Here is a 16159-nt window from a genome sequence, read left to right as displayed (position 1 = left end):
AACCATTTTGTCAAACTGCCACCTCTATTACATAAAAATATACATACTGTGATAATGAGTAATACTGCTATGTCCCATTGGGTGGTGCTCAATTCACAATCTGAGACCAAGACCAGTTCCAAGTTGTAGTAGGCTATACTCTGTAAGGTTGGTCAGTCAACAACCTGCATGCAAGTTCTCGTAACTCTGATATATATTTGGCATTTAGTGAAGCATGAGAGAAGGTAAGGATGGCTGGTAGCTTATAGGAATTGTACAGGAGAGAGAGAGACTGGTACAGTGGGACTCAGGAGAAAGAATTTAAGGGGAAAAGACATAAGGCATACATTCCCCAGAACATGTAAATAACATGAGATATTCCCAAGCAATAGGAGAGTTAAATGTGAATGAGAGTTCCTTGTTCTCACGCACCACCACTCCCTGTGGGAAACAAACTGTCGTGGGAAAGAAACTGAAACAACATGTCTCAACCTGCATGTGATGCTGAGTAAGCTGAGGACAGAGCACATATAGAGTAGATAAGGAAAGTGAGAGATAGGGTAAAAAAAGTAAACAACTGATGCACAGGACTGAGCATACAGGCTGACTGCCTGCACTGCAAAAACTGCTTATCTAACAAAATCTAACCAAGTGTTATTAATCTTATATCAAGATAAAAAAAACTAGTTGGTATTGTTTTCAGTATTAAGAGACTTACCTAGCGCTTTTTTGTGAAATCATTTGACTTAATTTAAAAGAAATTTGACTTATTTTAAGACATCTCATCTTGAAAACAAGCAAATTTGTCTGCCAGTGCGCTAAGCAAATTTGTCCTAAAAACAAGCAAATTTGTCTGCCAGTGCGTTGAGCAAATTTGTCTTGATAAGACTCCTTAAAATAAGTTAAAGTCTTCTTAAATTAAGTCAAAATTATCTTTTGAGAGGGCGCTAGGTAAGTCTTTTCATACTAAAAACAATACCAAATAGATTTTTTAATCTTAATATAAGATCAATAACACTTGGTTAGAATTCATTTTTTGCAGTGTGAGTTCACTGTCCCTGGACACATTGAAACTGGTGGGCAAGTCTGTCTTATAACTTTCTTCTGACATACTTATTCCTGTAATTAGGCTGTGAGTAGCCTACAGTTTACTCACAGTGTGCTCACTCGTGTTCTATCTCTCGGGGAAGAAGGGGGAGGGGGGAGTCCTGTGATTTATCCCAATGTTATGTTACAATACCAGTACCACACCTGTCTGTGAAGACAACACTGATTCCCTCCCACTCAAAACTCAAAAACTGTCATCAAAGTGAAACATTTCACAGATCACTTAGTACCACTCAATGCCATTAAAAACAAACGCCAACGACTACACAAAAATCAGGGTGGCATCAATGAAAACCACTGAGCTGAAACCACTGAAAAAATGAAAAAGACCCATTACACACTAAGCTTCAACACAGTCCAAAAAAAATCCAATATCAAACACCAATAAGTTATAACGTCACACAGGACAAGTGTGCTTGGCACTGAAGACATGTAAACGAAAGCCACAGACACACTCACGCACACAAACACACACATACTCATACAGTCTCTCTTGTTTGTGGCACTGGTCTTAACCAAGTCAATGAAACACAAACTGTGATGTCAATGGCACATATGCTCCCAAAACAAATCAGACAATCAAAATAGAAGTTAAAAATACAATTAAGGCATTTTGTGGAACGGTATTTTGGGGTGGGGTAAATAAGATGACATCAGGATATTTCTGCAAGGCGTTGGAGGAGCCCTGCAAAACCAGCAGCATGCTGGGATAGCTCCGCCACACGGTCCACCATTTCCTGCGTTGCCGGGACTGATGGGTAGTTCTGTGCTGCCCCTTTTGTTGCCACGACTACAGTTTTTAAGGCCTGACAAAGCCTTGCTCCTGATGTGGTAACCTAAGACAATTACAGAGGACAAATTATTTGTATTTATTTATTTATATGCAAGTTGATGGCCTTCACATAAACAAAATGTTATAAAGTATCCTTTATAACAGTGTTTCTCAAACTTTTTTAGACCAAGGACCACTTAACCAATTAAACAAAAACTCACGGACCACCTAGCTAAAAAAAAGAGAGTAGACCTACTTCAACAGTATATTACACAATCGGCCTACTCACTGAACCACCTTGCTTATTGTCTTTGCACTTTGCTTATTGTGTCAGAGGATTCATATGATTTAAACTGGCATATCTTACATAGACAGTGTTGCAGAACTGTTTGGATTCACATACAGTACAAGTTGGTTCAATATTGCAAACAACTCATCTATATTATATTTTACCACGTCTTCTCGCGGACCACTTGGGATAGCTTGCGGACCACCAGTGGTCCCCGGACCACACTTTGAGAAACACTGCTTTATAATAACCTACAGCTACAACATCTCTGATTTTGAGTCAAGTTGCATACCGGTATATATAATGAATTTGTTATAAATGGGTTGGACCATTAATACTGTTTATATGTTGGTACCAATTTACAGTACAATTTCAAAAAAGTAATGTAAAAAAATAGTTACTTAAAGTAGTAGGCCAATTTCAAGGGGGTTCCACTTTAAAAATGATTTTAAGGTTTTGAGCAAATCTGAATAGAAGTACTATATCATATTGTAAAACAGAATCAAAAATGAATTACACAAACCTTTGCTTTAAGGTCAGAGGAACTGAGGAGACGAGAAAGGGTATCCCCAATGAAGACAAGTTTATGAGCAGTTACAATCAGACTCTTCCCTCGGGAAACAAAGACACGTGGTGGCTGGTTCCCCTGAACACTGGTAAACAGAGCCTCAATGGAGTCAGCCAGGCAAGAGAGATGTGACAGACTCTGGGATGAGTAGAAGGACAGCAGCTCAGAATCCTCGAGAGAGAGCGTTCCCGGGAGAGGCGGAGATGGACTGAGCTGTGGAGAGGGAACAGGAGAGAACCACTGTTTTTAAAAGTCAGGCAACCTGATTGAAAAGTCTTTGGGAAGATTACATCCGAAGGCTTTGAGAGAATAGCATTAATGTCTGGTAAATCATAGGTAATGGAGCAATTTCTGACGTACTTGACAATGTGCCTTTACCCTTGTCTCAGCAGTGGGGATCACCTGGCTGGAATTGTTCTCTGTCTGGAACTGAGCATCTGCAGGGGGCTCTGGCATCCCCTAATTTGACAAAGGGTAATTTCGATGAGTCATTTAAAAGAGGTGTTTGTGCCAACCATCTGCAAACATGCTGGATTGCAGATTCAGAAAAGAAAAAAAGGGAAAGAAAGATTCTAAAAGAGTTTAGGATTAAACTCCTTTAGGATTAGGATAAAAAAAAAAACACAAGAGTTACAACAATTCTAACAAACTTTCATGAGACTTGGCCACCATGGAAGCTTATCTCCGCATGCCATGTGCCATCATGCCATGCATTCATTTATAAACATATAATTAAGTGGCCTAAAGGCCACTTAAAGGGCTAACAGCAGACTTACCTTGTAAACACCAAGTATACACCAAGTATAACACTTTTGGCACTACTTAAATCTATCCGGTGAATTTATGATTTGGCCATATATTTTATATATTTTTTCAAAAATGATTTTTGAAGGATGCCCAAAGCTACTCTCTGAATAACCTGCGAGGCTTTAGATGAACAAGTGAGTTTATCTCTGCTTCCTATGACCATATGCTATCATAGTAAACAAGGGTGTTGGTAAAAAACATAACAAATCTTAAAACATGAAGCACCTTAGAAATGGTAATGAATAAACTAAAAGTCTGAATGAAATTACAACAGTTGACTGGTGTGTCTCACTCAAACAATGGCACAAGAAACTACAAAGAATGACAATGTGAAGCATTTGAAAACAAACCCTGAAAATGGTCTTGCTAGAAATTCATTCACTATGAACATGAGGAAGAAGGGAACTAAGTTGACCACAAAGTCAAATAATATGACAACTCAAAAAGCAGATAATGAATTACAAGAAAAAAGATGGAAAAATAGACGGACCTGTAACTTCACATATCCCACACTGTCGCCCACAGGCAACGTAGGTGGTGCAGGCGTCAGCCCAATTCCTGCATATTCATTTCCCAGCTCGTCATCCTCTTCGCTCCTTCCAATGGAGGGTGGCAGAGACGCCGGTGGTGGGGGCAAAGGGAATGCTGGAGGAGGTGGAGGAGGAAGAGGCCTCTCCTGGATCCAACTACCTTTCCGTGAGCCCATACCCGAGCCTATGTGCTGTGTGTCAGACACTGGAAGAGCTGGTAAGGGCCTACGTGACAGAGACTCCTGGGAGGGGAGACGTGGTCGTACCTGACTCTGCAAAAGCAGAGTGGCATCCTCCAGGGCACATCGTACCAAGCCACGCAGGGCCTCCGACGGAGGTCCATTTCCACACATGGCCAAAGCAGGCATCGCTTCAGAGAGGCGGGACCAAGCCTGCTGGAGGGGTGGGGGGGCATCGCCTGCATGGCTTGTTTTCCAAACAGACAAGATCTCAGCCAACGAGGCCGCTAACTCTCTCGCAGGAGCTGAGGAGGTGACGCTCCACGCTGACTGAATGAGGGTGGAAATGGAGGTTCTCCACTGAACGTCCCCTGAGCCTGTACTGGAGACAGAAAGGCGGCGGACCGAAGAGGTAGCTGGAATATCCAAGGTCATAGAAGGCATGTCATAGATCCCACCATCTGGCTCGGATTCCTCGAGTGAACAGTTGCTGTGCTGGACTCTGTCGGCATCCGATTTGCCAGGGCTGGGGATCGAGTAGACCTGAGAATGGCCAGCTCCCTCTTCTGGCTCTGCAGGGACCACAGGTTGACCAGGAAGGCTTGGGACACTGTAAACATCCTCTTCATCCTCCTCCACCTCACTTGCAATGGGAAGGGATGCTGGAACATTATAGGTCTCATGCTGGGGCTCTACCGCAGGGTTAAGAGTGTGAGTGGGGACATCATAGATCTGCAGCAAAAGAGAGGGAGAATGAGAGTGAATCGTTCATTTTCCTCTTTTAACAGCAGCTTCTCAGACACTGCCGAGCTTGACTACAGAGCTTATGAATCACCATTGTGAGAGTGCTAAAGTAGTTCAGTGTTGAGAACAGTGATAGTCTGTGCTTACTGGCTGAAATACACTCTATTTTTCTGAAATTGCAGACCTTTAACAGAACTCCATTATTTAAAGCTGGGCTCCAGCTCAACAACTGGTGCATTTTTTAAACACACACAATTGTGTCCAGCATGTTAAGCTTAAAAATTCCATCCCATATTTTGCAAAAGGATGGAATCTCTAGCCGTATGACAACAGAAAACTCTGTTAAGAGGCGTCAATAGGTGTGATGTATAGATATATACGGTGTGATGCATTATGACCATATCAAAAAGTTCAGTTCTCTTGATAGACCACCATAACACCGTCTGACATGAAAAACAATATAAGAGACCAAAGCTGGCAACAGACGAAAAAACACACTATACAGAAACAGAAACAAAATTTCAAGAGTTGAAGGACATAATTGTACAATGAATGAAAACGTATTGGGGAAAGGCAATGCCAGAAAGATAGCTTTAAAAGCACCTGTGAAATTGTAGGAGAGGAAATTTAAGAGATGGGTATAGTAGGCACCTATTTAACAAAAAGGAATCCAAAAGGGAAAAAGAGGACAAATGAATAAAGTAAAATAATCTGTGATCAGAATATATCTTACCTCTGACTCTTGGTCAAAACCAATATTAAGAGGAACAGCTCTCGGAGTATTGTAGATGTTGTCATCCTCATCATCACATGTTGCTAATGGGGCTTGCTGCCATCGATTGGTTGGAGGGGTATCATAAACCTGACAAACAGTTACAGAAGTCTTAAACTTACACTCACATTGCTGTTGCTGATGCAAAATTGCAATATTTTTACCCTTTACCAATGTTTAGGTCATACCAACCAAAATAAATGACTCATAGCAAATAGCTGCATGTATACTGAAGTCCAAAAATGACAAACAAAATGCACAGACGAGTTAGGATGGCACGGCTTTGATCAAGCACCTCCCTTTCAGTTTTACAATTAGCTCAATGACTACCTTCCTGTTACATTTTCACCCCACATAGTGTGTGGAGATGTACTTTAGGTAGTACCACCATTAGCAAAAGAGTTTTAACCCTAATTATTGCCTTAGGTGTTTCTGTACATTATTTTTTAATGCAATGCAAAAAAGAAGCATTCAAGACAAGTTAGTGTCATAGTGTCTAATCATGAAAATGACAAATGTGGTTCCATGAATTCAAAGACCCCCATGACAGAGCTATGTTCAGTTCTTAGTTTGACTCTCATAGCCACTGTATTACACAGCTTTCTGTTACTCTTGGCATGTTAACAGCTAAACATTAACAGATGGTTGGACATTCTCAGTTGGTTATTCAAATAATTAACAGTGATCAGAGCTACAGCACATCAGAGGTGCTGAGATCAGAGACATAAGAGATACGTTAAATGTTAAAGGGGGAATAGAAGATTCACATCTGGGGTTTTCCTAACATAATTTGCTCACCTGATCCTCGAGTTTATCACTCTCCGAATCTTGTTGTGCTTTATTGTCGACCTTTGTAGTCACCATCTGGACCTCTGGATCCTTCATTCTTGACTTGTCCTGCATATTTCCTTCTTTGATGTTTTCATCTCTGGTTACTGGAACCATTTTATGTCCTTCATCCACCTCTCGTGGCTGTTTCGAGAAAGCCAGACCTGCTGGGAGAGCAGGTTTTGGGGCAGGTGTGGGGGGTGTTGTATTCTTCTTGGTAACACCTCTGACTGGGGGAGCAGGGGGAGGGGGTTTCCTCCCGAAATTCGGAGATCCCGGAATGCCACCTTTCCCAATTCGTACCAGCAAAGGGGACCCTCTACCTCCTGCAGCCAGTTTTCCTCGGGCTCCTGGAGGGGTGGAAGGCACTCCCAGGTTGTCTGGGTCTTTGGAGACGCCCTTTGTTTGAGGTCTTGGGGAGCTATTGGCAGTGGCAGGGGAAAGTTTGTGGTTAGGTCCTGATGCTGAAGCAGAAGAAGAGTTGGGAAGGTTAGGTTCCTTGGGGGAGGTCCGGGGTCCTCCGGGGGGAGTTGGTGTTTGGTACATGCTTGGAGTCTCCTGGCTCACTTTTGTGAGAGGCGAAACAGAGAGACCGGATGCACCCGGGGTGGGTACTGCAACTGCAACACCATTAGTCGGGGTTTGATACAAGTCTTCATTGGACATGGCAGTTGTTGCAACTCTAGGGACCAGGTAACAGCCCTCGGAATTCCCCTGCCCACCTGACTCCCGTTGCATTAAAAATGTGGTCTCCCCTTGGGCATCAGGGGCCACGCCAGCCCTTGGAACTGCACTGGGTGTCAGGTACACAGATTCCGATGATAAGACTTCCTGGGATCTGTGGTACTGGACTGTCAAGGGTGACAGCCCAGTGGGAGTCTGGTATAAGGAGTCTGTCTCAACACCACGACCCCTCACAGAGGGAGACCTTGGCCGACTCACCATGGCAATATCCCGCTCAGGCCTCGAGTGTGCCCCAGAACTGGAGTGAGAGCGGGGGCGCCCTCCATCCATATGCCACATCTCCCCAGCCCTGGGGGCAGAACTGGCCCCTGGGCTCTGGTACAGTCCCTCAGCCATGCTGTGGGGGGACAGATAGACCCCATCATCAGAGCCAAGTGTGTTGCCACGGGCAGCCTGCTGCCTGGGAGTGATGTTGACAGAGTCCATACTTGGGGCACGACAGGTGTCCATGCCTGTGTTAATGGGGGCAGCTGTTTGGAGGAGGCGGAGGCGGTTAGCAGGGGCAATGCCCTGCCTTCCATGCAGTGAACATAGCCACCAGCCAGGGCCTCCTTCCTGCTCCTGCTCAAGGACCATCAGGATGTCCCCCTTCCTGAACGCCAGCTCCTCCGGGCTCTCGGCTGCATTGTCGAATAGAGCCTTTGCTAATACCGTCTGGGAGAGGAAAGCAGTGATAGCAATCAGGCTCACAAAGTAATTTTCACTGGAGACATTGTATCTTATTCACAAACGTATTACAACTATTTTTAGGCAATGTCTTTTCTGCCTTGACTTTATTGTCCCATTATAACAAATTTAGTACTGCCAATGTTGCAATATTAAAATGTCTTCAGCCCATAGTAGCAAATATTTCAGAACAAGCTCTTGGATATCATTAAATCAATCAGCAAATATTTCTGGACAGGCAACAAACAACAAATTGACCTAGAATTCGTTAAAAACAAACCCTGTAACAACAAATTAACCTAGATTTTCTTCTTAGGTATATTGTAGCATGCCTGTCACAGCCTGAGGAACATAAGTTTGTTGTTTTGCTATTGTGTGCTATGATTAACTACTATAATTTGCAGGTTTATTGCCCTGCTCAAACAGTAATCAAAAAGGTATACACATGTTTTATGTAATGGCAATGCTGATCTGCAATTCAACTCTGTAGTTGTCTGGCAGTAGACGTCCTGAGCTGGCTGCTTATAACAATGCTACATAACATTAATTGACATGTTTACACAGAGGTATAGTTTTGACAGGATCGCTCCTTTGGTATTGATTGTGAGAATGGATCTGTTTAGATCTCTTTTAAAAGAAAATGGCATTATGAAGTTGCTTCATCTGAATGAATAGTAACTCTGCAGAAACACTGGGTTAGGCCTACTACAAGAAGTTACATGCTGTAACTGTTTCATTCATATGGAGGGGGAATGGGTGTCTCTGAAAGACTCAGAGGGGAGCGGGTTATTAAACAGATGGGAGAAAAGCATTAATGACAAGTGAAGGAGGTGAGGGGGAAGGGTGACCACATCTGTCCCTGGTTTGAGGTCCTATTGTCATCCCCTGTATAGCTCATTTGGGGAACCCCTCCCCCTATCATTTCTACACCCAGGGGAAAGCACTCTACCAGAACAAACTGCCTTCCAGAGGAGATCAGAAGAGAGAAAGAGATAGAGACAGGCAGAGAGAGAGAGAGAGTTGTGCGACATCTATTTTGCTCTCTCAATCATATAAATGCTGAATATACGGTACTTACTGAAAGAGACATGCCGGCGGCTGCCCCACAGTGACTGGCCCCTGTTTCTCCACTGTTTCCTAAAGACTTCGGTCAGATTTAAGCTCTCAAAGCGCTGTCCATCTGGGCCAAGACGATGTTTGGCAGATGATTACCGGCGGGTGAAGGAGGCGGGTATCAGTAGCCGTGTTCTTCTCACTGGGGCAATTGTGGATACAACACAGATCGGTTTACCTGAACCTGCCATCTCCCATCGCTTCTTTGGGCATAGCCTATTAGAAGAAAAGCAAAATAAACATCACATTTTGCAAGTTGACTGCCCAGTGAGGTTATTGAATAAGAGAACATGTGTGGTTGATCAAACTAGCTTTTTGACTTTAGTGACCAGATGACCAAGGGCTTTACATTTACCCAATTCTTCTGATACATCCCAATTGCACCGAGACAGCAGCCTAAGAACAAGGCCAGACTTATTTCCAATGTTGTGCATGGCTAGATTTAGTTGGTTGAACCAGAAACACCAGTTTATCGAGTTAAGATATCCTACGTCACTTAGTCATAATGAACGAGGTCTGATTGTCTATCAATTCCCACAGCTACTGTGAATCTACAAACCAAACCAGAATGGAATTTTGAGGGCCTGTTTTGAGTGACGCACAAGATACCCCCACAATTTATCATAGCCTATGGTCAACATAAAATGTCAAAAGACACATATGGACACGCGTGGTTAACCACAGCATGCTTGATAAACAAAAATAGGCTGCGATCGGTTATCAGACTACTTGGTTGAAGTCGCCTTGTGTAGGCTAGGTCAGAAAATCAGCCACGTTTTCGCCTTTCGGCCCAGAAACCCCAAACCTATTTTCCTAGCACTGGTCACTTGGACGAATCAAACACAGAACCATTTCTTTCACGGCGTTATGGGTAGCTAATTAAAGGGGTTCTCTCAATGGCATAAATATTATCCTAGCCTAAATAACATATTAATTTCAGAAGATGTGTTGGTGTTAACTGTAGGCTACATTGCCGTTACTGAAAGATAGGCTACACTAGAAATAAATTAACGGTCAGAAATCGGTTTGATGCGATGGGAAAGAGCACAAAGAAGATCACTACGCTCAGCTTTACAGACATGATATCCATGAAAAGCGGCCAGTATATTTTCTTACCGTATAACCGACTGTTTCACAACACACTGCCGATGTGTTTAATGCGATGGAGACCTAAAGATGTTCCAGAAACAGAAGTAGGTTATAATCATTTCTCTCTAGCCTATTTCTCTTCAGGCTTTAGCTCCGCCGAGCTGCGCCCTACCCTGGCCTATTCGAGGATCCACAGAGGGCGGTGTAGAATTACACTGTAACTTGAAGATCCATAGAGAGCCCATGGCTGAACGGGCTGCAAACGTGTAGCTTTATTGTGGTGAATTGGAAAGAGCTGCCTCTAGCGACCAATATCGATATGACGTTAAACTTATTAACGACCCTGAGAGGGCACATGGCTACTCACAAACAGACAACGCGAAACCAGACAAATTGGTGATAGTATGTCTGAGCTGAGGCCATAGCATAGGTCTTTAAAAAAAAGAAATCGCAGATGGTGATTCAAAGTCTTGGAATGGGGATGTTGCATGATGCTCTTTCACCATCACCAAGGTTGGGCATCAGATTACGTAAAAGTCAACCATATGGCTACATGCAATAGGGTAAGTGTAGTTTGTAAAACTGTCTATTAAAAAGATGGTCTGGATATTAAGGCTACACACATGTATGTGCGCCTTAACCCGCTCGTTCGAACACCAGCAGGGAGCACCTTAGATCTCGGGTTTGTAAAACTCAACATGACGAAGATATTAAAATATTATGTTTTGACTAATTTGATCAGTTTCACAATCTTCATCAGAAAACTATACCACTTTTTAACAATGTTCTCATTCTCACAAATGAGCTGGAGAAATGTGTCACTTTTTTCTCTCTCAAAACTTTTCGTTAAAGTCGCAGTTTACAATTAAGAATTTTTGTCAAATTCAGTAAATTAGGCCTACTCCTTGGTGATCTTGTGGCCTCTCAGTTTTGCTCCAAAAAAACTTCAAGATCCTGTGCACAGTCCAGGCTCTGTAAATTAACCAAACTGAGATCCAGTCATAGTGCCAACCAATCTATGTGCTTCAGAGACAGGGAGGAGGATTTGATTGGCTGTTGAGCTCAAATGCCTTTGCCTGCCAGAAGATCTAGCACATATCAAAATGTATAGTTTAGATTTTACATATTTGAAAATGAAACGTGCAAATTTGCTTTATTTGCAAATTTGTTTTAAAAGTAGGCTACTCAAATGCCCTGATGCAGTTATATTTCAAGTGAGAATGTCTCACAGTCTTTGCAAATGAAATGGTCCCAATCACCTCAGTGACTTGACCTGTCACTTGATCTTAAAGTTCCAAAAGCAGAGATATTTATGAATTAATACAGCGGATCACGAATGCATAATTACAAAAAGGCTGACTCTTTTATGTCAGTGGTTCTAAAAGTGGGGTCTGCGACCCATGTGTCTGCAAAATAATTTGCTTTAAATTATAAAGTTGTGGTTTATCATCTTTAAAAAAAACATCTGTGACAACCCTTATCCCCAATAAAAGCAAATTGTGTATGTTTGCTCACCTACATTAACCATTAACTTGAATCACTTCACTCCCGTCACAAAAAAACATTCCGCTGCTTGTGGCTTATGTGCCAGCTAGCTGATGAACGTGGAGAGATGTTTGACTCAGTCCACCCTGTCAAGTGATGCAAAATCCAAAGTTGACAAAAGACCAAGTTACACACCTTCCAGAAAACACAGGATGAACCTGCAGGCTACAACTTCAGAAAATACAAATGGCATATAAATCCCTTAAAATATTGCTTAATTGTTACGATTATGAGGGGGGTCCTTGGAAATTGTCTCCCACAAGTGGGTCCTTGGAACCAAAAAGTTTGAGAACCCCTTATTTTAATGGATCCATCACCGACTGTACTTAAATTTACACCTGACACACCTGCTATCCCTCTGTTTGTCATGTTCAGTATGTTGACAGTATTAATGTAAACTGTCTAAGATAAACATTCCATAACATACTTTATAATTCAACATCACATTGAAATCCAAGAAAGTAAGTGGCGTGGCCTCACAATTCTTAAAAATCTACTATTACTCATGTGGTTTGCTCTCATTCAATGACACAAAAACACTCTCCATCATTCAAATAAAAGGTTTTAGGAGTTGTGTCATGTTAAACTTCACTGGTTCCGCTATGATTTCAATGTGTAAGTTGGTAAGCATAAATGAAATGTTTCTGAAAATAATATGGTTGTTACCAGCTGCCCTGTAAGGTACTAGCATCTGGTCTACTTTGATATTAGCCATGCAGTGTCAAGATGGACATTATGGGTGAAAAATGAATCTTACCACATGATTGCAGCAAGAAGTGGATCCAAGAACTGGATAAATGCCTCAAGATGTGTGCTGCTGGCTGTCTTCTCAGTGCATAAGTGCATAGGGAGTGTCTACAAAGTGCAACACCAAAAACTGATTGTCCACTGTCTGTCTCTTTTAGGCTGTAAAAATCACTTTTTCATTTGTGTTTTAACTCTCTACTGCATGGTGTTGGCAACAGTTAATAATTGGTAGTAACACAAAACCTATTTACTGAAGTGAAGAAGAGGACTTTTTAGTATGAAAAAATAATTGTTAGGTCATATGAGGATATGTTGTTAGTACTTCAGAGAGGTACCTCTGTGACCACCACCACCTGTCCGTTACCTTTGGATGGCCAAAATTCAGAATTTAGGCATTATTTCTTTGAGAAAAAAATTGAAACACTATATGGACTATGCAAACATGAACAATTTATCAAGTTCATATATAATGAGTGTTTTGTAAATTGGCAAAATATAATTTTTGCCATATGGCAACAGCATTTAAATATGGAACCTACTATGCAGGTTTAGGTATTTTTGGAGAGTTTAGAGCTCCCTCTGAGTCGCTATGTATTTATATGTTACTCTGCTATTGTAAATAGCAAACTTCTTGCGACTTATCCCCCCTGTACACAATGCAAATGCTTTTGTTGTGGAGGTGAAGGATTAACAACAAAATATATCTCCAAAGAGTTATATACTGCAAGGTAAGAGTTGCCAGTTCGAACCCCGACCAGTAGGCACGGCTGAAGTGCCCTTGAGCAAGGCACCTCACTGCTCCCCGAGCGCCGCTGTTGTTGCAGGCAGCTCACTGTGCCGGGATTAGTGTGTGCTTCACCTCACTGTGTGTTTACTGTGTGCTGAGTGTGTTTCACTAATTCATGGATTCGGATAAATGCACTTACCAAATTTCCCTCACGGGATCAAAAGCGTATATATACTTACTTATATAAGGATATTGTAAATGTTTACCAATTTGCAACTTATCTGTGGAATAAGGTCCAGATATTGACTGGAGCGGTAAGATGTATTTTGTGTTATTTTTCACTGTCAACTAGACATGCTTTTTTCATAATTTCTGTTTGGGATTGTGGGAAAGAAAAAGCACATTGTTGGCTCTTTCACCAATAAAGTATCAGGATTAGCTATAATGCAGCAATGAGGAGAAAAACATTGATGTGTGTAGCGGATACAGTCACCCATTCTGGCTATGGCTACAGCTTTAGTACCTCACAGGCCCAAATTCGATTGGATTTGCACGCTTTCTGAAGGGGAGGGCTCTGTGCGATCTCAGTGCAGTTGAATATGTCCTCTGACTGCAATAGAACCCTGAATATGGGAAATGAAAGTCATTATAATGAAACATAGTCATCTAAATGATGACTTTATTTAACATAAACTTTGGTTTTGATAACAATTAAGCTTACTCTATGTCCCTGAAAGAAGGTTATTTCTCTTCCAAGATGGACCCAATAGTTGAATTTGTATTATGGTAGGTAAAACTAGATGTATCAGAGCATGACTTAATTTAGTTCATATTTTAAAAGAAAAGAAAAAAAAACATTTTTTAAGTATAGGTAGTAAGTCATGCAAAGGGTTAACAATGTTTAACTTCTGATTTATTGATCAAGGGGAACGTCTAATGTGTGGATTCAACAGCCAACAAGCTTATGCCAATATTTTGTGAAGGTTAAAGTTGACGTTCTTTGACAGGCTGCATCACTTTCATTAAGCCAAATGTAGTTAAATTCTATAGGGGACGGGTTCTACAATTGACATCAGCCATCTCAAGACATAGTTGTGCAATATCTTGCGAGTCAACGTTCACTAAATTTGACACGCTCAATCAGTGCCACAGTTTGTGGATGCACATCAAATTTTGGAATATTCAATCCATAAGGGGTGTGCCGACTTTTGCATACTGCCGTAACTTTATTATGCCTGGGTCTGTGTTTTTTTTTTGCACACTCAGGCATAGGCACACACACACACACACACAGACACACACACACAAATGTGCAATCATAGACGCACACCACACATGCACACACATGTATACAGACACACACGCAGGTACACAAACACATGCCTACAAACATGCATTGGGGTGTCACCAAGTTGTACTCTATCTGTTGTTGCAGACTTTTTTTGTGAAGCAGTGCACAAGTTTACAAGTTTAGACACACACACACGCACACATGTTAAATCTCTGAAAAGCCCTTAAAAAGCTGACCCTACTTGTGTGAGGCAGTATACATGGTTCAGAAGCCAAAAGTGACAATAATATTAACAATAATTGACAATAATATTATGTAGTTCTGTAGTATTAGTGTAGTAGCTGGGCAGTAGCCTGGAAGTTGGGTTCAATTACTCGCTTCCATCGTTGTACCCTTGAGCAAGGCACTTGACCCCAAGTAAGTCACTTTGGACAACAGTGTCTGCTAAACTAAATTAATACATGCAATGTAAAAAGTTATTTCTATGCCTTGTTATGCAGCATTGTGCAGTTGAACAGCAGTCAACTCATGTGTGTGATTCATATGAGATATGCTACACTGTTTTTATCTTTCAATTTTGTTGTAAATCAACCAATTTTGTTATCTCATATTGGATAGGGGGTAACATTCCTGCAGCCTCAAATAGTAAATTATAAAGTATTTAAGTAAATAAGCAAAATTCATTTGTAAAGCACTTTTCTCTGACAAAAGTCACAAATTCAGATAGCACAGGATATAGGAACAGGATAAAACACGAGACACAGAAAGTAAAAAAAAAAAGATGTATAGACCACAAATCTCTAAAGGAAAGTACAGTGAACAGACTCAATAAGTTACTTGAAGGCCTGCCTAAAAAGGTGGTTCTTAAGTCCACTTAAGTTAGTGGACTGTCTCCGTCTACAAATCTCCTGAAACCACACCTGACAAGGCCTTCATTAACTCATTTATTTTAGGATCTATATGGGCACCAAAGGCTTTAGATAATCAGCATAAAGTCGGAGTTGCATTCTCTTCACAGTGGTGTGGTGAAACAGTCTCCCAAGGTCAATAGGGCTAGCAAATTTAAGCAGGCCTGGAGTTGCGTAAAAAGACAAAATCAACCTCTCAACCCCTCGATTTACTGTCTCAGAATAGTTTCTTTGATACAAGTCGATCCAGATTAATAATTTATGCTATGGTAATCTCCAATCTTCTCTACCTCCTTTCCTGTCCCTCTCTGAGATTCCAGCTTAAGACACGCATGCCTATAGCCGCCGTCAGATACAAGGATGCTATGTTGGTGTTTCCATTCCTGGGAAGGGGGGCGGGGGGGGCATTTTTCTTGCCTACAGTGCAGGTGCAGGCCTGGTGGAGCAGTGTCAGTCACGGCCTGACAATCGGTCAGTCCAGATTCAATCCCCAATTCGGTTGCTATTGCAAGCCTAGTGTCCCATTGGATAAAAGCGTCTCCTATGCTAATATCAGCATTTACATCAGCAATATCGGCAAGATAAATAATATGCTTAAATGCTAATATAATTTAACTTTAAACCACCAGTGCATGTGAGACACTGAGCAGAGCTTTCTCTAAAACTAGGCCTACATAATGTAGCCTACATTTAGATTAGTAAACTATAAGATCAGTAAGGTCAATAAGGTCACTTCATATGTAATGAATCTAGG

At 41.6% G+C, this 16159-nt stretch overlaps 1 protein-coding gene across 3 annotated transcripts; it reads right to left on the bottom strand.

Moving 5' to 3' along the window:
- Nucleotides 1-1028: 1028 nt before the first annotated feature.
- On the bottom strand, nucleotides 1029-10409 carry efs (embryonal Fyn-associated substrate). Of its 3 annotated transcripts, none has more exons than XM_042069823.1 (8): nucleotides 10215-10409; nucleotides 9064-9314; nucleotides 6546-7973; nucleotides 5709-5837; nucleotides 4013-4963; nucleotides 3094-3174; nucleotides 2671-2928; nucleotides 1029-1922 (listed from the first exon to the last, which is right to left on the bottom strand). In XM_042069823.1, the coding sequence occupies exons 2-8, from the start codon at nucleotides 9073-9075 to the stop codon at nucleotides 1740-1742; spliced, it is 3042 nt and encodes a 1013-aa protein (XP_041925757.1). In that variant the 5' UTR covers nucleotides 9076-9314; nucleotides 10215-10409; the 3' UTR covers nucleotides 1029-1739. The 3 variants fall into 3 exon arrangements, with proteins under 3 accessions (XP_041925757.1, XP_041925754.1, XP_041925756.1); XM_042069820.1 differs by having other exon boundaries at nucleotides 3076-3174; nucleotides 10215-10408; XM_042069822.1 differs by lacking the exon at nucleotides 10215-10409 and adding an exon at nucleotides 9454-9476 and having other exon boundaries at nucleotides 3076-3174.
- Nucleotides 10410-16159: the final 5750 nt, after the last annotated feature.

This window comes from Alosa sapidissima, chromosome 18 (genome assembly GCF_018492685.1).
Source record: "Alosa sapidissima isolate fAloSap1 chromosome 18, fAloSap1.pri, whole genome shotgun sequence".
Classification (NCBI taxonomy): domain Eukaryota; kingdom Metazoa; phylum Chordata; class Actinopteri; order Clupeiformes; family Clupeidae; genus Alosa; species Alosa sapidissima.
The sequence above is the reverse complement of the archived record's forward strand: the minus strand, read 5'-3'. Positions and strand labels throughout refer to the sequence as shown.

Coding starts and splice junctions, on each gene's coding strand:
- efs (XM_042069820.1), bottom strand. Junction 4,964..5,708: donor GTTTTGACCAAGAGTCAGAG/GTAAGATATATT, acceptor CTTTTGCTGCAG/ATCTATGATGTCCCCACTCA. Junction 3,175..4,012: donor TGGGATATGTGAAGTTACAG/GTCCGTCTATTT, acceptor TTGTCAAATTAG/GGGATGCCAGAGCCCCCTGC.